We start from the raw sequence: 26,048 nt of genomic DNA, 5'->3' as shown, positions 1-26,048 counted from the left end.
ACCTATGGGCCATAGCTACACTTGAGTGCGGTGGATCATAGAAGGAGCAAAATAAAAGGTGAGATTTTTATAGAGCTTCGGTGTAGGCAGGATGTCAGGCCAGACAGGTGGGTAAGAAAAACAGTTTAATATGGACCCAGACTTTTCAAACAAACTATTTTCTCTCTCTGTTCAAAGGTGGAACCTAAATTCAGATGACAAATTGATCCAGTATTAAACAAGAGTGTTATAGATGATAGATGGAAGATACAATTAACCTATGACTTATGAGTCTGAAGAACATGGTCAATGCTCTTATTAATGTCTTTTAGTGAAAGTACAGTTTCTCTAATGGTGAGAAACTGATTTTTGGGGGGTCAAAGATAACAGTCTTTTTAATGCAATTAGAAGGTGGCATTTATATCTCCAATGAGGCGGCTTCAAACCAGCTTCAGTCCAGTAATAATGCAGGAATGTTGCTACCACAATCCAATATGCGTGCATTCCTGCTGTGGACTTTTGTAAGCTGAACTATGCATTTCAACTGGTTCCCTTGTCATTTATGACAAGATATAATAGAATAGCTGCTGCCATGACAGCACCCTACTTAAAAAAGATGGTTACATTTTTGATCAAAGTCCTGGTAAATTTCCTTCGAGTGAAGGTCAGAACCTATGTGGCAGGTACTACAAAGATTTATGCCTTCAAGTTCTTGTGAATCTGCTGTGAAATGTCAAGTTTTATGTCCTCTCAGGTACGATTTGTACTTTTGTTTTTGTGTTTTTTAAAGCCCAAAGATTCCAGCAGTTTAATCAGGAGCTAAACATTAATCTGAGGTTATATGTTAATTGTACTGACATTTTTTATAGGCTGCACCAGAACCTCTAAATGTCATTTGCATAATTACATTACACACATGCTACATCATATTCTATTTTTAGCCCATATATTTTTGATAATAGCTTATGATGAATCTGCCAAAGAATCTGTATTCAAGCGACTGAATCGGGTCATTCGGTGCACTTAGCAACACTTGTTTCTAAGACTGGTCGAGAAAGAGTATCCGTTTTTGTGAAGAGCTCCGCCGATTTGTTGAATAACCATTGAGACAATCAACGGAATATTAATGTGCAATCATTTTAAGGATTATAGGTCATTTTTAAGCAAAAATACCAAAATATTCAGACCCAGCTGAGGATGCCACTGTGAGGACTGATTTTCTGTTTTCCTGTTTCAAAGTAAACTGAAACCTTTTCAGGTTTTTGAATAGACTTTTTGACAAAAAATAAAATAAATACAATAATTGATAAATTATTGATATATGCAGCTACATTGATTGCAGTTTTGTTTTTTTTATCCGATTCTTTATTTTTTTCCTAAGTGTGACCTGCCAACACCAATTTTCTTCCGAGAAACTAGAAACTGTCTTATTTGGTCTGTGATCACCGATCTGGTCATCCTCTTCATCGCTGCCATAATCTTTTTATCATCTAAGAACAAAGAGACAGTCATACACGCACTTTAACAACGCAGTCCATAGATACAGGTGCATATCTGTATATTATCTGAAGAGGACTTTTAATGGATTTTAGCAATAAATACCATATAATGTATTTAATATTTACAGCCTGGAAGTAATGCTTCTTAGAACTTAGAATACTGCATAAATCTGCATAAAAATCCTCTATTGCGCTCAGTAGAAAGGCATCAAATACTGGACACTAATCAACATGATGTCTTCAAATCTGTCCACAGCAATCACGCAGATGCAGGAAAGTGGCTGTGGAAAAGATGAAAGCAGAGGAACAAAGGTGGGGGGAGGGAGGGGGATGGTTAGTAATGTGATGGAGGCATGTCGGCTCTCAGAGGTAACCAGGTAAAGCTGGTTACCTCTGAGAGCCGACAGCTGTCTGGTGCCTTCATTAGACCAAATGACTGCTTCAGAAAACTCATTAATGCAGCCACCCAGCACGACCCTTCCTGCGTTTAGGACTCACCACCTGAGACCAACTTGATCTGTTGGCTTTGTGCTCTTTGCTCCCTAAATCCTTCACAATTTAGGTGGAACGGAGCAAAGAAACAAGGTAAAGCAGGATGAAGTGAAGCAGAGGGGAAACATGACATTAGCTTAGCCGGATTTCATTTCATTTAGCTTCATTAGAGTTTTATTTGAACTAAAGATTTAATAGTAATTCTTTAGAGCTAACTAGCAATCAGTGGATCTAAGCAGCAATTAAGAGGAAACAACAGTAGTGGAAATGTATGCAATAACGGGTACTGAAACAAAAAGTACAAAACATGATCAATTACATAAACTGTAACGAAGGAATTTTAGCACCTCATTATACAGTAAGAGTGTGCACAGCCACAAAGAGCTTTGCTGCTTTGAAAATACTCCCCCTCATGACAACACTTTCTTTGTTGTTTTTAATCATTTTAGCCCTGTGATTAGATTGTGAAACAATGTGCAAATAACCTGTGAGAGTTGGAGATCCTGCTACTGTGTGCAGTTCTTTTATAATGGAAAAAGCTTTATTGGTTATACAAAAAAGCTACAAAAAAAACCCATATTGATCTTTCTATTTCTTCATGTGATACTATTTGCTTATTGCTTACTAAGTCCTGGGCTTTTAGTCTGTATTTGAATCAGTTTTTTTCAGACATTTTTTGGACTTTGAAAATTGTAATTACTGTATAGTAAACACATTCCATTTGATCTGATGTTATTTGAAGTGGGCAAGCTATAATTTTACGCAACTTTTCATTGTTAAGTAAACTAAATGGTGATTATACAAAGTAGAATACAGTGTAGTCACACCACTGACATTTAGATATCTATGATATTTCCTGGGTAAATGAACATTATAATGCATAACTAAACAATGAAGACCAGCGCTTCTGTTTTCTCTGGTAGCTTTTCCCAGTTTGTGAAAACCACAGAACATTCATATCCTAGCAGGCAGCTGAAGCCCCTATCCGGTCCTTAAGTGATGACGTGGCGAATCCTATTTCCGGGCCTAAAGTAGTCTGCGTTTAATATGGCTTTTGTGTTGTTAACATGTTTAATGCTATGTATTTTCTTCTATTTAATCTCAAAAGGCTCCTAAAACAGTCAGTGATCACTGTTGACCTCCCTCGGCTTTTATTACCACTAATCATTTATTTAAGCTCAGTTTTTAAAACCTTAGGATGTAACTACAGCCCAGCCATGCAGCAGTATATGAATGACTAACCTCGTATTGTGGATGGATTATCTCAGTTGTTCTCCTGGCTGAAGTTTGGTCCTTTTACAGCATCCTGCCATGCGATTACATTTGTTCCTGACCACGAGAACACTCACGTTAACTTTTATTGAGTGGAAAAAAAGTTAGCTTGTTTATATTATGCTAACATAGCTGTGTCGCTAGCGGTCACGTAGCACATCATTATATACCAGCTAGCCAAACTTCAGTAACCCTACAAACGTCACTGCTGTTTAGTTTTCTGTCTTCATTTATGTTGGAAGTGATAACAGAGCTGTACGTTTTAATTTGTTTCCAAAACCCCGCAGTCAGGACATGCTATAGTGTATTTAGATAGAAGCTAGCGAGCTAACTTCCTGCTAACTTCTAACTCTGTTAAATGTCATAAATTTCGTTTTCATGGATGCCTGGATGTTATACTCAATTGTTACACCTGGTAGAGCAGAACGCTGATCATTTTATTAAAGATGAAAGACTTTAGACAGTTTTTCAACGCTCAGTAATGCCATAGTGATCGTTTGATATATGGACCAGCAGCAGAGTTTAGGCCCAGACACGGCTAGTGACGTCAGACTGAACAACCGGATTGATCTTCAGCAGCAATGTCGCTGCTATCTTGTACTTTGTGGCTACTGTGTACCTTTTTGGTCCTGTTTTATTTTACTATCAAAGTTGAAAGATGGTATATTGATACAAAATAAATTGGCCTTTTTCATTTTGTATATGTCAAGGTCAAATTATACATTTTTTATCTTATGTAATTGAAATGTTTTAATATTTTTAACTTGTTTCTTAGGTGCTTTGCTGCAATCTCAAAATGTCTAAATAATATTTCAACGACGTAAAGCATTTTGTATGTTAGCTCTAATCATTAGCCCCAACTGGTTAACAGGTAATTCACAGTCAAACCAGTCAGCTTCATTTCTACCGGACCAAATGATTTTAATTTATCCTCGTCTAATTTCTTTAACCAGCCCCAATCAGCTGTGCTACACAAAGATCAAGCTCCACTGTTACCAGACAAATAAACGTGTCATCTTTTAGTTTGCTAAATGAGCCTCACCACAGCCATGCTTTCTTTCTTGTAATTACAGAGGAGTTTAAATTGTTGGCAGAACACAGCACCAGTTGGAGATCTCTGCAGACTCCACAGCGAGAGCACCAACCACAATTTATCTTCAGAGACTGTACCATTCTGAGCCTTCCGGTGAAGGAGTCATTATCTAGCTTTAAAGCCTCAATGTGTAAAATGCTGGTGTGATTACATGTTTATGTATGTGGAAAATGAGACAGTCGTACTGAAGAAAAATAGCGCAGCGTGTTCTTTGCTTTCACATCATTCTTCTCAGGCTCCTGGGGTGAGAGTGGTAGTGAAAGCTACTGTTATTTGAGTACCAGTACCAGAAATTGCTTCTTTTTAAAGCATACACAGAGGCTTTAAAGGGGACCTGCTGTACTTTTCTCTGTTTTCTGTCATACAGCTACTGTTACTATGGTGGATGTTGATATTAAATACAACATTTAAAATAATGGATTCAGCATAAAAGAAATCCCTGTCAGCCAAAAGTTTAAGTTTCAAACTGTTTCACACATTTTGTTCTATTGTTGCCTCTTTATGATGTTGGTGACACTGGAAATTCCTAATATGGTCATTTCAGACACAGAGCTCCTGCTGTAAGCAGAGAAGCTCCACCCTCCTGCTATTTCAAACCTGTTTGCGAGAGGCAGCCAATCAGATGATTGCACTTTCATCAGGTGCTGAGTAATCTTGAACTGTGCTTCCCAATGACATTAAATTTACTGGAGAAAAAACAACAACGCTATTTCACTTCTCATAAAAGCCAGAGAAACCTAGTTATTTTTGTTTTAAGCCATTTGTATTTAGAACTAAAACAAAAGAAATCTAAGAAACCTGCACGCTATAGTTTCCTTCCCTGCTCCACTAACTCTTTCTGTCTCTTTCTTCACCTTCCTCGTGGAAAGTGCAACATCAGCTGTGACACATCGACCAGCCTCTCAGCAGGTCGGCGTCCGGCTTCAATACAGCTACACAGAGCACGTCAATTCTTCAAAGGGATACACTTCGTAGCTTTTGTGCCCAAAGGTCATGACTATCTCTCCGCTGTGGACCACTCAGATCACAAGACAGCCGAGCTGACGCGAACACCAACATCATTCCCTACAAACACTTCCCAAAACGCCCAACTGTCTGCAAGGTTCATTTGCCTGTGCAGCTCTACAGACTCGCCACGCTCACTGTCTACTGTCCACGCACAGAATTAAACTCCACTGACTTGTGTTTGTGTCATCAAGGCCTCGTGATCATGAGTGAGGAAACTCAGGCAAATGGCTGTGCGGGGGTTTTCTTCTCACTAACACACCATATTTGTCTTGAGTTAATCAATCTGTCACTTCTGCTGCTTCACTGCACATGTGACGGGTCCGGAGACGGTTTGGATTTATTGAGTGAGGGAGCTTTCACTCAGCGACGGACTCTATCTGGGCTGAATGCTTCAGTAGCTTCGTCAACACAAAAGTGGGAAAATCACACTCTCCACAAGCTGAGGACTGGTAAATTTTGTTTTGGTGTGGCTATTAATGGTTTCACCTCAGGCAGATCAAAAAGCTAAAGCATGTTTGTTCTGTCAAAAAAAAATGAACTAGTACAGTGAATTATTGGACTAGATTTTCACACGAAAGATGCATTTAACAGCCAATATCCACTTAACCAAAAAACAAACAAAAACAGTAAAACAATATTAAGCTATAACCTGATTCAGATAGGTGTTCTGTTCTTGATTTCTGCCACAGTCCAATATAAGGCAGCTGCTCAGAGAACCAGACAAAATGCATGCGTTCATCCAAGGAATCTGTCTCTGTAGGTTTTTTTTCCCCCTGTTTTAAAATCAACATAGAAGAAAACCAAGCTAAAACGGTGTCAAAATGATGTAGTATATCAAACTTTGGTAAAAGAAAATGCCAGGACTGCCAGTTTGGTGTACAACAATGAAGCAGTGCAGTAATCCTACAATGCAGGACTTGGCTTTTTTCTTTGACACACACGACACTAAAACTGAATCTATTTTTGATTTTGGTCGTCAGTCCTAAAAATTCGTTTAACGCTCCAATGAGACAGTGGTGAAATTTTGCAATTAGGAAAAAACATAACAGCAAATGCCTACATGAAACTGCAAGTGTTGTTAGTGCCCCGAACCAAAGGTGGTGCAGTTTAATGCGTCACCATTGCACAGCTTTTTTAGGATAATTTTTGTGCTGGTTGTGAACTGCAAAGCTTGTACATCCCAACACTATACACGACTGGCTCCCTGGAAGCTTTACTCATTTTGTCAAAGGTGACTTGTGTATTTTGTCTATCATTTGGCTCCACAAGCTTGAAAGCTTGTGGTGACAGAAACAATGCATTACCTAATGCCTCTGTCACTCAAAGTGCCTTTGCAAGCATTAAAGAAATGTCACTGCAGTTTGTCCATTTTCCATCCATGCCATTTTCTATAACTGCTCGCTTCTTTTCACGGTCAGGAATATGCATAAGGAAAAGCACATAAATTATGTTTGCATGAATAAAAAGAGCTTTTTATAAGAATGCGGAGATGAGTCATAATTTGCGGGAGCTTTTCTTTTATGATGCCATTTTTTCCCCTTAAAACAAACAAACAAACAAACAAACACATACATAATCAAACACAAAATATCTTCACAAGTTCAGATCTCAAAATCATGAAGTTCATTACCAAGCTGACTTGCTGTGCAAAGCTTTTATCTTAGAACTAAAACTGTCATGGTCCTGCGACCATGACTCAGTGACTTTATGTTTATGTTCTTTATTGTTATTACTTTTATTATTATTCATGGCTGTTTTGGGATGGTTTGTGTTTGGGATTTTAGACACTGGGTTCTGGGTTTGTGCTCCCTCTGTTGGTCCCTGGTGTTAGTGTTCCCCTGTCTCGTCAGGTTAATCAGGTCCAGCTGTTTCCCCCACCTGTGTGTGATTTCCCAGTGTCTCTTCGTGTACTTATAGTGTGTGATTTCCTCTGCTCCTCGTCGCGTCGTCTGTGTTCATACCCTGTGAAATCCCCTGCGTGCTCTCCCTGCTGTTCTCCCTTCATGTTCAGGTTTGCCACTCCCTTGTGTAGTTTCACCCAGTTTAGTTCATCCTTAGTTCTGTTTTGCCATCTCCACTTTATGTTTGATATTGTCAATAAATCGCCTTCACATCTGAGTAAGTGCTGCATTTGAGTCCTCCTTTCCACTCTTCACACGGCCGCTGCCCCGGACCGTGACAGTACGACGCGACCACAACATGGACCCAGCAGCGCTTAACCCATCCAGGGAGCTACGGGAAAATCTCATCGATGCCACACAGGAGCTCATCGACCGGTGGCTGGAAAACCCGGGTGGCACGTCCCAGCGCGCTATAGAGAGGCGGCTACAGCGTCTGGTGACCGGTCTCCCATGGCTTCTGGGCTCGCTTTGTTCGTGGGAGCGGGAGTTCCTCCTTTTGGACCTCGGACTTCACCCCCCGTCTGCTTTTACTTTCGAGCAGCCCGAGGCGGTGAGCGAGCGACATGTTCTGGCTTCCCCAGATTCCGGGACTCTGTTTTCTGGGGCTATTCAGAGCGGGATGAGAGACAGTGTAGATAGCTTACCTACCTTCGTGGTAACGGATCCTTCGCAAGTGGGCGTCTACAAACCCTCTGTAAAACCGAGAGACTGTTTCTCTGCCGCTCCTTCTGAGCCAGGACTTTATCACCATTCTCCGGCTCAGTTCTGTGTCCAGCCACAAGCTCCCAGGTCTGTGGCTCAACCGTTAGCCTCCCCAAGGGCTCAATTACCCGTTCTGCCGCCGCTCCAGTTAGCCACTCAGCCACCACCACCGCTAGCATCGCTACAGCCCACAGTTCCGGTAATGGCTGAGCCACAATTTTCGCACTGTTTTTCCACCGCTGTTTCTGGGCAGGGAGACAAACTATTTCGCTACGGACCTGTTCCTCAAAAGCTGGCAACATTAGAGACTGTTGCTCACTCCGGGGCTTCCCCAGAGGCTGGGTTACTGCCCTCAGCTTACTCTGGACCCCTGGAGGCCAAGATGCCAGCTGTGAACTGCACCGGGCTGTCACTGCCTGAGCAGGGTCAGTGCTCTGCGCAGCTGCAGCCCTCCGTACGTGCGCCAGAGGCCCACGTGCCTACTGGTTTTGTTTCACGTGCGCCAGAGGCCCACGTGCCTACTGGTTTTGTTTCATGTGTGCCAGAGGCCCACGTGCCTTCTAGTTTTGTTTCGTGTGTGCCAGAGGCCCACGTGCCTCCTAGTTTTGTTTCGTGTGTGCCAGAGGCCCACGTGCCTCCTAGTTTTGTTTTGTGTATGCCCGCTGGTTCTGCGGCTGTTTTCGCTGGGGGGCCCGAGGAGCCCGTCCAGCCTCCTGCTTCGCCTGCTGGGGGGCCCGAGGAGCCCGTCCGGCCTCATGCCACACCGGCTGCCACGTCGGCTGGGGGGCCCGAGGAGCCCGTCCGGCCTCCTGTGGCTGCTTCTCCACCTGTGGCTGCTTCTCCACCCGTGGCTGCAGCGCCGCCTCCTGCAGTACCACCACCTGCAGCGCTACCACCTGCTACTACCACGCCTCAGCCTGAGGACGCAGCCTCGCCTGGCCCGGCTTCATCCACGCCTGGCCCGGCTTCATCCTCGCCTGGCCCGGCTTCATCCACGCCTGGTCCGGCTTCATCCACACCTGGTCCGGATTCGTCCACGCCTGGCCCGGTTTCAGTTTCATCCACGCCTGGTCCGGTTTCAGCTTCATCCTCGCCTGGTTCAGCTTCATCCTCGCCTGGTTCAGCTTCATCCACGCCTGGCCCGGTTTCATCCACGCCTGGTCCGGTTTCATCCTCGCCTGGCCCGGTTTCAGCTTCATCCTCGCCTGGCCCAGCTTCAGCTTCATCCTCGCCTGGCCCAGCTTCAGCTCCAGCGTCAGCTTCGCCTGGTCCAGCTTCATCCACGCCTGGTCCGGCTTCATCCACGCCTGGTCCGGCTTCATCCTCGCCCGGTCCAGCTTCAGCTTCTGCTTCAGCCTCGGCCAGCCCGGCTTCGGCTACAGCTTCGTCCTCGCCCGGCCCAGCTTTCGTGTCTGCATCCTCGTCTGGTCCAGCCTTCGTGTCTGCATCTTCGTCTGGTCCAGCCTTCGTGTCTGCATCATCGCCTGCAGCAGCGTCTTCAGCATCCGCACCATCGCCTGCAGCAGCGTCTTCAGCATCTTCGCCCGCTGCGGCCCCGGCTTCTGTGCCTTCAGCCTCGCCTGGCCCAGCCTCGTTTGGGTCTGGAGCTAAACGGCCGTTTTCTAGACCGCTGGCTAGGCTACTGGCCGGGCGCCGTCGCCTGACTGGCCGCCGTTGCCTTCCGCACGGCCGGCCCCCGGACCGCCATTGCCTGAGCGGCCGCCGTTGCCTTCCGCACGGCCGGCCCCCGGACCGCCATCGCCTGAGCGGCCGCCGTTGCCTTCCGCACGGCCGGCCCCCGGACCCTCTTCGCCTGAGTGGCCGCCGTTGCCTTCCGCACGGTCGGCCCCCTGAACTTTTTGCGCGCCGTCACGGCCTTCTTCGTGGACGGCCTCCCGAACTCTTTACGCGCCGCCACGGCCTTCTTCGTGGCCGGCCGCCTGAACTGTGTTTTGGACTCTGCTCCCCTGTGAGTTTTTTTTTTTTGTGAACATTTGTTTGGGACTCTGGGGCCTCCGTCTTTGGTCTTGGCCCGGTCCCTCCGTCCTGGGCCCCCTGCCGCCCGCCCGGATCTGGTGGTGTGTTTCTGTGGCTGTCGGGAGCCAGCCCTTGAGGGGGGGGTACTGTCATGGTCCTGCGACCATGACTCAGTGACTTTATGTTTATGTTCTTTATTGTTATTACTTTCATTATTATTCATGATTGTTTTGGGATGGTTTGTGTTTGGGATTTTAGACACTGGGTTCTGGGTTTGTGCTCCCTCTGTTGGTCCCTGGTGTTAGTGTTCCCCTGTCTCGTCAGGTTAATCAGGTCCAGCTGTTTCCCCCACCTGTGTGTGATTTCCCAGTGTCTCTTCGTGTACTTATAGTGTGTGATTTCCTCTGCTCCTCGTCGCGTCGTCTGTGTTCATACCCTGTGAAATCCCCTGCGTGCTCTCCCTGCTGTTCTCCCTTCATGTTCAGGTTTGCCACTCCTTTGTGTAGTTTCACCCAGTTTAGTTCATCCTTAGTTCTGTTTTGCCATCTCCACTTTATGTTTGATATTGTCAATAAATCGCCTTCACATCTGAGTAAGTGCTGCATTTGAGTCCTCCTTTCCAGTCTTCACACGGCCGCTGCCCCGGACCGTGACAAAAACAGCAACAGAAGCTCCATCTGCATAAACAGCTGGCAGATTTTAGGTCAGCGGGAATTTAAATGAGTCCAAAGTCTTTGTTCTTCTGTTCATTAAAAGTCTCAAATAAGGTTTACAAGAATTAAAGTTTTGCAGTGAAATAAAGATTTAAAGACTACATGATCTCAGCCTGAACATAGACCTGAACGACCGACTAAATCAAATAAAATGTTTTATGACATGCCCTGAATTCCTTGTCACTTATCTTACTCTTATACAGCATTATGATATTGAAAAGTTGTTTGGGGCGTGACTGCCTCTTCAGTTTAGGGGCAAACAAACCAGGATAACTAAAAATCCCCAGATTGTGTCAAAACACGTTACTGATTTTACACATTCAGACGACAAACTGAAGAAGAGAAAATGGATGCACCCCCCCCCCCCCCCCACACACACACACACACACACACACACCTGAAAAGTTACCAAATGAACCTTTGATCATAATAAAAAGAAATTAAAAATTCAGCTTCAATTCAGCACTGATCGTGTTGAATTGATTGATTGATTCTTTTTAATTCATGCTTCAAAGGAGGCTTAAACGATTTAGCGCTTATGCAGATTGTTTTATTATGTAAATCTTCAGTCACATTCTGCTCCATTTTAAAGATTCTGTGATGTGTGAATCATAAGCTTTGCTTTGATTGGACACTTTACACAGTGGGCTTTACCATCCACTGCAATAGCACACTGTACTGTAGATCTTTGTAGTTCACTAAACATTCAATTCTATCAACATAAAATTACTCGCTGATCTATATTTCAATTTAAAAAAAACTTTTGTCATTGAAGAGCACATGCTGCTTTTCATTGCGTCATGGGATTTAAAATGTGTCTTCTTGGCTTTTAAAAAAATCCAAGAGCTCAAAACCCATGATGACACCTTACTTTCTCAACTTTAAAATTTCATTGAATCTAAATTTAATCCTAATCGTCTCAACAATCGTGACAGTCCTGCTGAGAGAACCCAGATGATACACGGAGAGCAGAAATGATTGGATGGATAGAGTGACAGATATAGCATATTTCATATCATTACAAACAGCAAATCCTTCCACGTAAGAAGCAGCAGCCTGAAAATGGTCGGTGTGTTTTTAAAAGCTGACTGGACGTGTCCACTGTAGTAAAACTGCCACAGCGCGAATCAAACAGCCTGCTCCAGCATCCTCCACCCGTCCTCCCTGCAGGAAATTCCCACATGAAATAAATATTTCGTAAGGATGATGACGTGGTGAGGTGGTCACTTTGCTTCGGCGCAAACATAAATTTCTGCAGCTCTGCGTGTGGCAGCTTCACCGAAGCTCGGAAACGTGACAGCAGTGTAAAGACATGTCAACTCTGACCTCCATCCGGCGCTCATCCACAGGAAAACTACTGGCAACAGACGCGCAAGAAAACGTGCCTTCCTGCACAAATCCAATATATAATCATTCACCTGCCACTGCTCTCGTATAAAGAGAAAAGTGGCGTGACTCCACACCGCACTGTACAAACAAATCAAATTGAAACAACGAGCGCAAAGCGAGTTTGTGCTGGGTTTATTCCCTACTATGCAGCCTGCACGGAACTCCCGGGCAGATATCACAGTGAAAGGAATATTTATTGTTTTGTACATCTCAACGCAGTGAAGCAAAAGTGGTCAGCACTCACCTGCACGAGACCGTCAGTTCAACTTTGGTGGCAGGTATCGAAGCGGTGAAGGGGTCCGCGTCCCCAATAAACGCCATATTCATCGCTGCTTGGTCGGTCACAGTGCGTCCCCTACCCCCAGCGCTGTAACGGCGGCATGTGAAAAAGCGGTGTAAAAGAAATAGAAGGGGGGGAAACCTCGCAATGGATGCTCAGTGAGCCGTTTGCTTCCTGGAAGAACCAAACACCAGAGAGCGAGAGAGAGAAAAGCACACGGACGCAGACCTGCAGCGTGCCACAGTCGGGTCTCTGTGCGGCTCTGTGCTCCGGAGGAGAGAGGACAGTGTGAAGGGGCGGGAAGACACACATATACAAACACACCACACACACACACAAAGTGGGAGTCCACAGCTATTTGTGAGGACCAAAAAGAAGGATCGTTTCTATTTAGAGGTGAGTGCAGGGTTATGTGTAAAGCTCTGTTTTGGTTTGAAATTGCAGTACTCGGGAAACTATCATCTTTAAAGGTCTGGAATCGATAAAACATGTTAAATAAAATCAGTTACACCCAAGACAGTCAGGACTTCAGCACAGCAAAGCCTCAATGTGTGCATCCTGCTCAGAATAACAAAAAATGGGTCACAGAGAGGCAGCCATCAGATTCTATAAAAGATAACCAATCAGTGATGTCAAGTTAGTTCAGGCTGGCTGGTTATGGCAAATTTGGGTTATAGGTGGAGGCTTGTTTGTGTTTGTGTGTGGACAGCACAGGGAAAGAAATCCAGCTCTCAGGGGGCCAGACCTGTTCAGTTTTTGGTCCATGGTAAGCCTAATTTACTTTGAGGCATATAGGAGTTTAATGGAAGCTATGTTCAGCCTTGCAGAAGAGCATGGCCTTTGGGTTTGAAATACATATTGATTTATGAGAATGTGTCTGTACGAGTGGACGGTGAGCTTCACCAGTTAAACATCTCTTATCTCAGCAGTAGCCTGACAGTACTTTGTTTGGTAATGCCTATATGAGTGAGATTTAGATACTCAAGTAATCATTTGACCAATACAAAATCTTGCAAAAATCCAGTTTTCCACATTTAGGGAGTAATGAATTCTTAAAAAAAAAATGGCAAAAAAGAAAAGAAAACATTTAAATTGGCAGCATTCACACTGAATTATTAAGGATTATTCATAAGACTACAAAAGTGACTTATCCCCATGGGTGGGAGAAAATGTCAGGGTTTGAGTTGGATTAAAAAGTAGTGGAAAGAAATGTGACTTAAATACTGCAATAACTTATTCAAACTTTTAAATGCTCACAGAAGGCATCAGCCAGACATAAAGAAACAAGTAATTATGGAATAATCAGGCCATGCCTGGGTTATTTTTCTTTTTAACTTTAAGTTGTACAACATCCTCTAATCTATGGCCACGTGGAGTGAGCTGCTACCTTCAACAACAGTCAAATTAAAGAAAAGCTTAGTAGATTGTGATTGGGCAGTGTTAAAAGGTGGCACACTGAAAGCCAGATGACTAAAACCACCTGAGCACAACAAACTCAATTAACCAGCCCAGCATGAACCTTGGAGCTAAAAATGGGCATATATGTCAGCTCCAATTAGTCTGAAGAAGCAGACAGAAAGTTCATGCAGCCGTTTAAACACCTTTTAATTTCCCAAATAAAGAGCCGGGAGTTTGGATTGGGTCGGCATCTCTCTAACACGGATGTTACAGCTCCCCTAAGTAGGTCTTATACAGTAAAATACTTTTATTCCTTATACTAATATTCCAAGACTAGTGCAGTTAGGTGTACGTAAATGTGCTCTAGGCTAATAATTCAGGTCACCGATAATGAGGCCGAGACTCATAAGCCCTCATATTGTATATGGTCTCATTAGACATTTAGACATTTTTTTGCAAACAATAAAATATGTTGTACTGTAACAAAATCCAAAAGGGAAATAATTAACACTGCAATATTCCTCAAACTACTTTCATTTGTCTAAGTGTAAGAGTATCATGATAATTGTGTGTTCACAAAAACCCTGATATTTAAAAATTGTCAAGTGTCAGTATTCTGTCCATGATGCATTTATGATAATACTTATGATAATACTTTCAATACTTGAACTGTGCAATTCACTTGTATTTTTATTTTTATTCCTATTTATTCTATTTATCCCCTTCGTATATTTTATTTATATTGTCTCTGTATTTATATATATGTGTGTGTGTGTGTGTGTGTGTGTGTGTGTGTGTGTGTGTGTGTGTGTGTGTGTGTGTGTGTGTATATATATATATATATATAATATTCTGTAACTCTGTAACTTCTGTCGGTGCTGTGCTTTTTTGGAAATCGAATTTCCCAGAGGAACCCACCCGAGGGATTAATAAAGTTCTATCTAATCTAATCTAATCTAATCTAATATCAAAAATAAGTGTGCACAGCTTTAGTTACTGCACATTCATTTAATTTGCCTGAAGTCAAAATATTGTGATGTCCCTTTATAACGCATTTACACCAAATAGGGAACACAGCCTCATTGCTTTTAGGCTACAATGAGTGCTCACACTTACACAGCTGGTCGTCAACAATGGTGATGTCAGAGTGGCTACCTCTGTCTTGTATACATATTTATTATGTCCCTTGTAGCCCCATTTACATTCTGTTTTTTCTTCTGGGTTTTGTAATATTTAGTTTTGCAATTCCTTTGTTTCCCACAGTCAGACCACGGATCTCTGACCTGTGTTTTGTCTCCGTGCCTAACTTTGATCCCTGTGTCAAGTCGGCAAGTCCTAGTCACAGTCTTATGTTGTGTTTCCTGTTTTATTGCCTTAGTCCCTGGTCGAGTGTCCGTTGTGTCGAGTCTAAATTCCCTTGTCTCATTATTCATGATGTCGCCCCTTGAGTGTACTGCTCAGTTCCCCTGTCGTTGTTCTCAAGTGTTTGTCAAGGGTTTGTCATGTTCAGTAAGTTTTGTACTTTGCCTATTGCTAGTTTGTTCATCAGCTCAATAAAGGGCTCGCTTTTTGCTTTTGTTTGTTTGTACAAAATATCCCATAAACCCCGAGCGATCATTTTAAACTTAATGACTTTTTTCTAGATTGAACAACCCCAGACATGGGTTGAATGACAATGGCAAATGATCCTAAGAGTTTCTTGGATTTTTAACATACTTTTCAAGTAAATCTGGTGAAAAAAAGGAACCGTAAAAGTCCTGAAATTTAGTTATGAGGACTAAACTTCTAAAATCAATACCTAAAAATGAAAAAAAAAAAACCCACAAGCTTTCAACATCAGATAAACTTAACAGAAGTTTTCACCTAATCATTTCCCGAGGTCCATGAGATGAACTGATAGGTCTAGGTGAGACAGAATAAACTAAAGTCGCTGTAATTGCACAATGGGAATCATCCATTACCTCTCCTAGATCAAATATAACAGGCTGTTTTCTGCCTTTAATGTTTTCAGTATCAGCTAAACCCCAATCTCTCTGCATGTTAGTTTTCAATGTGGCTTCCAAATTCTCTCTAATTATCTGGCCTGAGTTTGTTGCTCTACAGCCTGCTCATCTCCATCTGCAGTCAGCACCTGACATTTGTAGAACATATGCATGACCAAAAGATGATCTTACAGCCATTGTCCATGACATTAAAAAATAACTGAGTGAGAAATGGCCTTTTTTTAATGGTGAGCTAGTCATACTTAGACTGTTGTCCTGTGGTTACATCACAGACGGCCTTATCCAGACTCTATCCAGGTAAAGCATCGAGAGTGTTGGAAGCACCTTGCCTCAAACAATTAATGCACCTGCTGATTCTGCTTCCAGCCAGGAATAGAACAACATTCAAAAATCCTAATCAAGTGCGAAGTCTCAGCTTCGCACATTTAATGACTGTTTTTGCAGATTGCACTTGCTGACAGGTACACTGAGTTCTGGATGAGGTCTTGCAATGATCAGTGTATACCTTTTGTTTGTAATATTTCTAAACATTTAAGCACAGCTGCTTTGGCTCTGTACAAAGTGGCAACCTAGAGAAAGAGCCAACATTGTTAACGGATGGACGAGCCCCTCTTGAAACCAGCTCTTTGCCATATTGTGGTTTTGAAATCAAATGTTATGAGTCAGCGTTGAGTCTGACTATGAAACTGAGGACACTACAAAGTAATGGTAGTTGTAGTGACCTGTCAGTCAAACGAAGCCACGCCCTAACACACACCCTGCCCTGTCATCCACTTTCCTCTAAACTGGAGCAACATAAAAACAAACATCATGCTGCATTAAATAAGACGTGTGATAAAGACCATCAATTCATTGCAAAAGCGTTAATTGAGGTCGTAAATCAAGTGAGTCAGTAGAGTCAGCTCATTGCAGTTCATTTTCTCCGGGATTTTTACACAGTCACACATCCATTTGTAAACAGTGATCTCCCCTATTCATCATTTATGCTATTTTCTATTTTAAAATCAGGAAATTTCCCTTTCCAACCCTTGGGACTATGTCCGTATACCTCATAGAGTCCGACTGGTCGTGACAGATTGCCACCACTTCCTGAGCCTAGTTCTACTGAATGTTTCTTCCTGTTAAGAGAGTTTTTCCTTCCCACTGTCCTTGCTTATAGGGCATTATCTGATTGTTGAGGTTTTCTCTTTACTTTTGTACAGTCTTTACCTTACAATATAAAATGATTTGGCGGCATATGAATAAAACTGAATTGAATACAGTTCCTACTTCTGCTGATTGTGATCTGGAGAATCTGCATACTTGGTCAACACCTCGTGCTCCGTCAAGTTCGAACAGCTGTTCTTATGCAGTTTTCACAGTGTGGTGGAAAGCACTATGGGGGCGACCGTGGCTCAGGGGGTTGAGAAGCTCATCTTGTAACCGGAAGGTTACCGGTTCGATCCCCAGCTCTTTCTGTCTCGGTTGTTGTGTCCTTGGGCAAGACACTTCACCTACTGGTGTTGGCCAGAGGGGCCGATGGTGCGATATGGCAGCCTTGCTTCTGTCAGTCTGCCCCTGGGCAGCTGTGGCTACAACTGTAGCTGCCTCCACCAGTGTGTGAATGTGAGAGTGACTGAATAGTGGAATTGTAAAGTGCTTTGAGGGTCTCATAAAAGCGCTATATAAATGCAATCCATTATTATCATTATTATCACGAGGTAGCTGCCACTGCAGTATGTTGTTGCCATTGTGGTGCACCCAGGTGTAGTTTGTGTTAAATAACACGCAGACAAGGGTCAGAGTTTTCTTGAATGTTGTACACTTCATGGGGGCTTTTAATGTTGTGGCCAATAGGCTGACAGTGCTTAGTTGTGAGCATGTGACAAAGCAGAATTTAGCTTTTGAAGAACTGCAGTGGTGCTAACTTAGCTGAAGACTCAAGTCTTGTTTTAGGCAGTTTCCAGGAGCCATGATGTAGGGTCATGCAGAATGAAGGGTCTAATTCATCATCAGCCATTGTTCAGTTCGAGTGCAATATCAGCTTTATACAGTCGCCAAGGGTGTGATCCATGAAGTTTGTATTAAAAAAAGAGGATGGTGATTTAGAGAGTGTTATTTCAAACTCCTCGCCGTACCTGCATGACAAATGAGCTTTATTATCGGGGAACTTTTTTATTATCCCTTGAACCTCCTCTGAATTAATTTTAGATCTTATTCTCCATTTCTTTTAATATTAAGTCTTTGGAAATTAAAATTGGTCATAAAATCTGAACTGAATTTGAAGTCTAAATGCTTCAGAGAAGCTTTCGGGAATGCAAAAAGTTGTGTTCTGAGATTCCTTGTTAACCTTAATCAAAATACTTCTATTACACAATTTTGCTTTTAATCCTTAAAGCTGCAAGTGTTTTTTTTTGTGATAGTTTTTTTTTGCTTGAAGTTGTCAGTGGATCTGGTTCTACAGAATTGCAATATACTCGTGCCTTGTGCCACAAATAGAACTGAAATTACCAGAGTGTGAAGAAGCCTTGGCTGCTCCCTAATTACTGTCTCCTCATTCTCCCTTTCTCTTAATTTGCCAGAGTCTTGCTGCGGTGGCTGCACGAGCCTCCTCACACCTCTGTTCACCCTGCAGAACTTTATTTTAAACTCAAGCACACAGCCCAAACTCTCAAACAGCCTAAAAATCAAACACTTATGAAGTTATGAGTAGGGATAACTTTAGAACTCATGGTTAATGGTTCAACTAAAAGGTTCTCCTTTCCCCATTTTTTTTTTTTTTTTTTTTTTTTTGCAAGGGAAAAAAATAATTCATTATTATTTAGATAAATCACCATCCTTGAACATTTGATGTGATGTAACAGATACAAATCAGCCAATAGCATTGGTAAATGTCATCTTATGTGCTGATAGACTGATGGCTGTCCACACGGCAGATATCAAAATTACTCATCCCACTCTTTGTAATGCCACATGGCTCTGTTTGGATGCTTAGGAAACTCTTTCATTCTCAAACAGGATTAAGTCTTTGACACCTAACCCCAGCAACAGCCACACACACACAGCTCTGACATTCACATCAGGTGTTTGCTGATTGGTGCTGCCTGTCAGACAGTGCTGCAGATGTGTTATGATTTGATATGTTAGGCGCTGGTTCAGATTGATGTCAGTCAAGTCACCTTTATTTAAGCAGTCCAAATGTAGGGTTTTCCAGTTATGTTATACAGTGTCCTACAGCCTTATCTATGTAGTATCAGAGTGTATTTGTACTTCTATAGTGGTGGAAGCAGAAGCTATTATTTATTCATCATGTTACAGTTACAGGAGTAAAATGCTGTTGGGAGGTGAGTAATTCTTGTCATTTTTATTCAGTGTTATTTCCCCGGGCATCTCAGTGCTTCCCACCGTCGGGCCCCTCCACAGTCATGTGCAAACATTTGAGTGTTCATTAGACAATAGCAAAGCCTATAATTAAACATCTTCTAAACAAATTTGTTGTCATTTGCTTTAGATGATACGATTCCTACCAACCACCTATCTTACAAAAGGATACAACCAGTGTAACTGATGTAATCACACAGCTCACCATTGTAGCTGAAAGAAGCAGTCAGTGGTTGTAGTGGAAGGAGAACGTGCGGGCTTCCAAGTAACCTGTGCACCACGCGACACACACTCTGATCATTCTGCGGTGAGCTTACCTCAGCTCACAGAATCATTCTGTGATCGGCAGAGAGCGTCTTGTGACAAATGGATGAAACAACCTATAAACCCAGAATACACAATTAATGATGTGTCACACTAATGGGATCATTGCGGTCAGCATCTAGAAGTCTTCTCCAGCTCACTCAAGTACTGTGCTATACTGACGGGGATTGTCCGCACATTTTCCCCCATACTTTTCTCTTCCCAGCATTTTGGTACAAGTTAATATTTCTTTCATCTGACCAGAGACTTTTTTCTGTTTCCCCCAAAACTGCCCAGGCTCTTTTAGTTTTTTGTTTTTTTTTTAAATTTAACATCAACACTTATTAAAATAATCAATTTCAATTTTGAGTCATTAGTTAAAAAATAAGACTTACGTAATAAGTCCACTGTTATCACTTTCTAAAATTAGACTCATCTGTACAAACTGTCTTTTTTTTTAAATTTATCATCAACAATGAGCATAAACTAATTAGCAGTACTTGCTTGTTACTAAAGGCTCAGGTTTTTCCTCTGAATCTTTATTCAACAACACAAGCGTAAACACAGCAAACAGCTGTTTGCTGTAAAACATTTGCAGGTAGAAACTGAAATCTGCCCGAGGAAGGAGCAGCTTACTTGCTACACAAAGATAATCAAATTAATAATGCTCCAAGTGATAATCAAGTAATTACCGTTGTAGTAGTAATAATAAAAATGCATATGCAGGAGAAAATTGTTAATTATTAGTACACAGTCCTTTATTAGTACATAGTGCACTGAAAATGTAGGACTCAGCTCAGAGGAAACAGTTACTAATAAATGTATTGTAAAGAAGTCTCCTATAAAAACGCCGTCAGTTTTACAGAGGCTGGCTTTAAACAAAATTTTCCATCCATTTGCTTCGATTTATGGTCGTCTGATCTGCTGTCTGACGTCCGTCTCACGTTTTTCTCATGATCTCAGGAGTGAAACTGGATTAAATGAAAACTCTAAAATATGAAGGATTTACAATGCTGAAATACAGTAAAACAAGATGAAGGTGTACTGAAACTAAAGAGGACAATTACATCTACAGGGTGTAAAGGATCAGTTTTAATTGAAACCACACAGGGATTTCCAGAGACCTGGTTTGAACTGGCATCTTCAAGTAGGACAATGTGGAATATTAGACAACTGCCTTGGAGTTTTGTAAACTGCATCTGTGGAGGCAGAGGATCATTGTAGTCCTTACATTGACTGTCACTGTTCAGTTTTGCATGTGTTACCCACTACTGCCATCTTGTGCCCAGTTTTCACCAGTTTAATTTCTGAAAGCAGTCAGATGGCCATCCGCTCTGTAGAGTGTAGCTTTACAGTGTGCAGAAAGGAAAAAAAACAAAACATCTATAGAAAGTTTGGAAAGATCATCTTAGGAGGAACCTTAAATCTCTCCAACTTGAAGATTTGGGGAAAGATTAACATTTCTAAGAGCTCCAAAATAGCAATAAATGCACAAAAAACGAAAATGATAGTATTGCACATAATATTGTTAAAGTTGGCTTGAAAGTCCACAACATGGGGTTAGTTTCTGTTAAAACCACTTAACCACTAAGTAAAAGTGTAAATAATAAGAGTGTTATGTGAAGGAAAAGGAGAGGAGGAGGTCCAGTCTGAGGGAGTTGAGGAAGAAATGACTATAAATAGTAAATAAAGGGACCCTTAAGGTGAAGTGCTGCCAAATCAATAAAATGAAGAACTGTTTCCTCCTGGAGGAGTCTTCAGGTAAGGAGGGTTTGTTGGGCTACCGTGGGCACACCAGTGTACACCTCTGCAGAGATCTCAGATAGTCTTCCACCTCAGATCAATTCCTTCTGGTTTGTCATTTATTACTCAGAGGATGAAGCATCCTAACCTTGATTCTTCTCCCCAGTTTATCACTGGCTATGAACTATTGCCCTCTTGTAGCCAAATGTCATATCGTAGCCTGGTTCCCACAGGCCAGCTGATAGCTTGAACACAGCAATGAAGCAGGTTAGCATTCCACTTTTTAAGAAGATGAAAAATTAAGGATGTCCAGGAAAAAAATAAAAAATAAAATATTGAGTTATCAAACTTATTTGTAAAAACCAAAGACACATTTAGAGGTAGTTTGTTTGCTTGAATAAATCAGCCTACAGATATATTAATAGTAAAAAATAATATATAGTATGTAAGAATACAGAACCAAGAAAATCACACACAGATGGTTGTTTTTGACAGATGGCATTTATTCTGACCAGGCATCTGACATTAGAATCGCTACAGAGTCCGCCATTGGGGAATGGCTCCTAAAACAGGAGGGGGTGCGTCATGGGTACAGGGAAGAAGAAGGGCATAACAAACAAAACAAAGAAAAGAAACTAACCAAAGGCCACTGAACGTGACCTGCCACCTGTATGAAGGATAAGCTCAGTCCAAAGCATTACTGATGCACTCGTCAGTCTTTGTGCCATTCACGGTCCTCTGGGCTCTAGTGTGAGACTACGTTCAGATCGGTGGTCCCACAAAACTAACATTCAGTCAGATTAGTTTTTCGTTTTGAACAGACATTGTTTACATACATTTCATATGTAGTTGAATAATTCCTACAGCTGCTGTTTCACCAAACATTCATAAATGACAGCACAATCATGACAGGCAGGTCAGTTAAACTGCAGAGACCACGAGTGCCTCCAGGAAGGCCCCACGAAGATCAGAACAGAGACAGATGTTGAGTCAATAGTCAGGAAAATAACACTGGTTGCGTCAGAAGGCCTCTCCTCTCAACAACAAACAGATAGCATTACACTTATATACACACATACACAACTACGGTACTGAGTGGACCTCACCTGGAGCCCACGACAAGAAGCCCTCTTATAGGGTTGGGAAGGTGAACGTGTCTTAGCAGCATGGGAATTAGACCACAACTTAGCAGTGTAGGTTTAGTGAGTGTTACCAGCATGTGTGAAGAGTGAAGATATATTTGTGCACACAATGAAACATGGACAACAAGTGCAGACTTATATCAGTGCTCAACCTGCTCACATTTAAGGATTAAGTGAATCTCAGAGACTAATTGTGTTGATTTTTGTTTGGTTTTTTTACATGTGCTCAGCGGTTAAAGGTATATGAGATCCTATGATAAAGTTCCACCAATTAAAAAACAAAAACTGCACCAGGCAAATTCTTCATCAATTAATTTTCTCACATTTATGCCTTTGGAAAATTTAGATTCCCCAATTTCATTCATCGTGCATGTCTTTAAGCTGTGGGAGGGTGCAGAAACCCAGAAACAATCCACACAGGAACAGGGACACAGAGGCCTCGGTCAGCTTCCAGATTCCTGTGAGGGGCCTGTGTTAACCACTGTACCACTTACCAGATAAATTCAAGATTTTTACTGTATTTGCTCAATTGTCCCTCATAGGTCTTCAAATGGCTGTCATTATTATAAAACCTTTCCTGACCACTTGCACACCTGTGGTGCACTGCCTCCACTATGTCAAAATCTTAGCATTATAAGCTTTAAACCTTGTGAGTATGGGAGTTGTTGAGTTGTTGAGCAAAGATTCTTTAAGTTTGGTTCATTTCTACTCAATCTTGGTCCTCAGACCCTTCAGGATGTACAGCCTGACCCCCAGAAGATGAATTCTTGGCGCGCACAGCCCAGTGAATGCAGAATAAAACTACCCTACAGACGTCCAGTAGATGCACCTATTGTATAAATTTCAAAATCCTTGTCAACTAGATTTCAACTCATCTGAGATTTTTAGTAGCTACACGTATGGTATCAATTTGAAATCCTATGTCATCTTGTTCTGAAGTTATAATGGCTGTCCATGGTGCCCCTCTGACAGGGTGACAACAGTACCCCATCCGCCTTTTATGACTGAAGGGTAATGATGATCATGCTTCTTAACTTGACACTGAAGACTCCTTCACTAAACTGCCGTTCAAGCTCTGGGTTGTACCTGAAAACCCAGGTACTCTGGATTCCTCCCACAGTCAAAAGACATGCAGTGTATAAAGCAAGTGAGCTTATTTCCCTAAATGTCAAACTTTAGCTACTCTAAAGTGTGTTCTGTTTACAAGTCCAGCTGAGGACAGCAATAAGAACACGTTACACATTTTTGGTCACTGATCTAAAGCTGCTGCAGAAACTGAAGGGAGCACAGAAGCTAGAGCAGGATGTTAAGGGGTAGAATGATTTCTTTCTCACACAGCCACTTTTCTTGCTCTTGGAAACAGGACTGATGGAATAACACTTCTGTTTCAAGTGCAGAGAAACAATCTCAACAAAGTAGAGAAGTGGGTTGTGAAGACCAGCTACCAACCCATTAGCTCTGCTGCACGTATGTATTTCTGTACTCTGACAACAAAACACCACTTCCTTTTTTGGCAGGGTTGCCTGTGTTGTATCGTTGCACTGTGCTGCGTGTAAGCCGAGCTGCACTGATAGTGTCTACTGTGTGTTCACCACATCCTATAGTATCTTGTGAATATAAGTTCTTATAACAATGACAATAATGACAAACCGTCTAAAGCGCAAGAAGAGAGAAATAGAAGTCATTAACAATACAGTTAACTAAATCCTGATTAGCAAAATCCTCTAAGCATACAGAGTCAAAGAAAAGAACTAATGCGTTAGCTTCCACTGTGATGAGATTACCGTTTCCTGTTGGCTCAGTCATGAACGTCACATGATATGGAAGGTGCGTCGTTTAGGCTTGATAGTTAAGGGGTCAAAGTGCAGGGCAGGAGTGCCTTTACGTCCTTCTAGAGTCAAACCAGGCAAGTGGTACCGTGTTCAGTTACTTGCAACCTCGTCTACACTGTCAACCACTTCCAAGGTGCCATCCAGTCCACCACGTGCACGCCAGATCTTCACAGTCCGATCACTGCAAGACACAAAGACACAAAAGTTATAATATATTCCATATCCTCTTAATGTCTTTACATTTTCACTGATTTGAAGACTTTTTACTTGGAATTTACGTATAAAATTACCAATATGTATATGTAATTTGCTGATCACATACATAAATACGTGTAGAGGGGTGCCAAATTAAAGGGGAAAGCCAATATAAGGTATTTCAGTGAACTCCTGATCCATTATGAGCCACTAGAAAGGCTCACTGAAACTACTGGTTGGATGGAAATCTGTCATCTAGGAAAAGAACACTCCGATCAGAAAGAAATGTTTCATCAGAGGACAAAAGATCACCCAGAAGAGAAAATGTGTGTGAATTTGCAGCAACCCTTTCCTAAGGCCAGCTCTCTCACAGCATGAAACATCAGCTGGAGGTGTTTTTAACATTTGTGTGTTACCTAGGGCGATCGTGGCTCAAGAGTTGAGAGTTCGCCTTGTAATCGGAAAGTTCGAGCCCCGGCTCGGACAGTCTCGGTCGTTGTGTCGTTGGGAAAGACACTTCACCTACCGCCTAATTGTGTTGGCCAGAAGGGCCGATGGCGCGATATGGCAGCCTCGCTTCTGTCAGTGCGCCCCAGGGCAGCTGTGGCTACAACTGTAGCTTGCCTCCACCAGTGTGTGAATGTGTGTGTGAATGGGTGGACGACTGGATGTGTAAAGCACTTTGGGGTCCCTAGGCGGGACTAGTAAAAGCGCTATACAAATACAGGCCATTTACCATTACCATTTACCTAAAGATTGCACTACAGTTTTGTCATACTATGATTTAACAGAACAAAGACCAATGAAGCATTTCTCTCCAGTTTGACTTCTGTTCTTGGTTGTCTTAGCAGACCAGACCAAACCTAATATAAACTAATACAGCCAAGAAGAAAAAATTTAACAGCCAATTCACTGATAGTTTGGGGGGGGGGGGGGGGGGGGGGGGGGGGAGAGAGCAAAATAAGGGTTATCATCAACATAAAGCCTCATCTCCCTCCCTCGAAACAATAATGGTACATGACATTTGTATTCATTTTTCCTTGTACAACTCTGAATCCATCTCACTCCCTAAAGTGTCACTCAGTCATCAAAACTCTGGGAAACCCTGCTTTATAAGGACAAGTGGATCTAAACTCTGCTGGCAGAATGTCGCTCGCAGCGTAACAGACCCAATGGAACCCACTCACCACAGGGTCAATGCTCATGTTTTTACTTTAATTTGTTACCCATGTGTATATGAGCCTCAGGTGAAGTTGTTTTCCCTCATATCCAGAGAGACACAAACAAACAGTTGTTTGTCTCCCTCTCTGGAGACAAACAGAGAGCCTAAGCATGTGTGTCAGTGTGTGTGGAAAACTCACTCTGAGGCGGTGAACAGGTGGCTGCTGTTGGCAGAGATGCTGTTGATGGGGCTCTCGTGACCCTTGAGCTCCCCCAGTGTCCCTAGAGTGTCTGTGTGCCACAGCTTGAGCACCCCGCCTCTGCATCCACTCAGCAAGGCTGGTGATCCGGGGACGACACCAAGTGCACAAACCCAGTCACGGTGAGCATTTGGGACTTGCTGAGCACAGAGATGTATAGCAGTATGGTTAATAGTGAGAATGTCATGAATGGTTGATGTTTTTGTAACTTACTGAAAGATTATGATCATAATGATGCAATCGCTACAGTAACTTGAGGGTATCATATGGAAAGACATCTTTTTCTTAATGTACAGTCATGTGAAAACTGTACTTTTACTTTACTATCGGCCATTATGTGACAAAG

At 42.4% G+C, this 26,048-nt stretch overlaps 2 protein-coding genes across 7 annotated transcripts in view; both read right to left on the bottom strand.

The window, feature by feature from the left end:
- LOC309709937 (copine-8-like) overlaps positions 1-12,600 on the bottom strand; it is a 91,834-nt gene extending 79,234 nt beyond the window's left edge. For all 3 annotated transcript variants that reach the window (XM_082538931.1, XM_082538933.1, XM_082538932.1), the window contains exon 1: positions 12,270-12,600. In XM_082538931.1, coding sequence (XP_082395057.1) covers positions 12,270-12,352 — 83 coding nt within the window. In that variant the 5' untranslated portion in view covers positions 12,353-12,600. The remainder of the gene's footprint in view (positions 1-12,269) is intronic.
- An 8,994-nt stretch (positions 12,601-21,594) lies between these two features.
- kif21a (kinesin family member 21A) overlaps positions 21,595-26,048 on the bottom strand; it is a 60,322-nt gene continuing 55,868 nt past the window's right edge. For all 4 annotated transcript variants that reach the window (XM_082542466.1, XM_082542467.1, XM_082542469.1 and 1 more), the window contains 2 exons: positions 25,643-25,842; positions 21,595-24,267 (listed from right to left, as the gene is read on the bottom strand). In XM_082542466.1, coding sequence (XP_082398592.1) covers positions 24,177-24,267; positions 25,643-25,842 — 291 coding nt within the window. In that variant the 3' untranslated portion in view covers positions 21,595-24,176. The remainder of the gene's footprint in view (positions 24,268-25,642; positions 25,843-26,048) is intronic.

This window comes from Aulonocara stuartgranti (assembly GCF_965226115.1).
Source record: "Aulonocara stuartgranti genome assembly, chromosome: 7".
In the NCBI taxonomy this organism is placed as follows: Eukaryota; Metazoa; Chordata; class Actinopteri; order Cichliformes; family Cichlidae; genus Aulonocara; species Aulonocara stuartgranti.
Note: the sequence above shows the minus strand (reverse complement) of the source record. Positions and strands in the feature narration are given on the sequence as shown.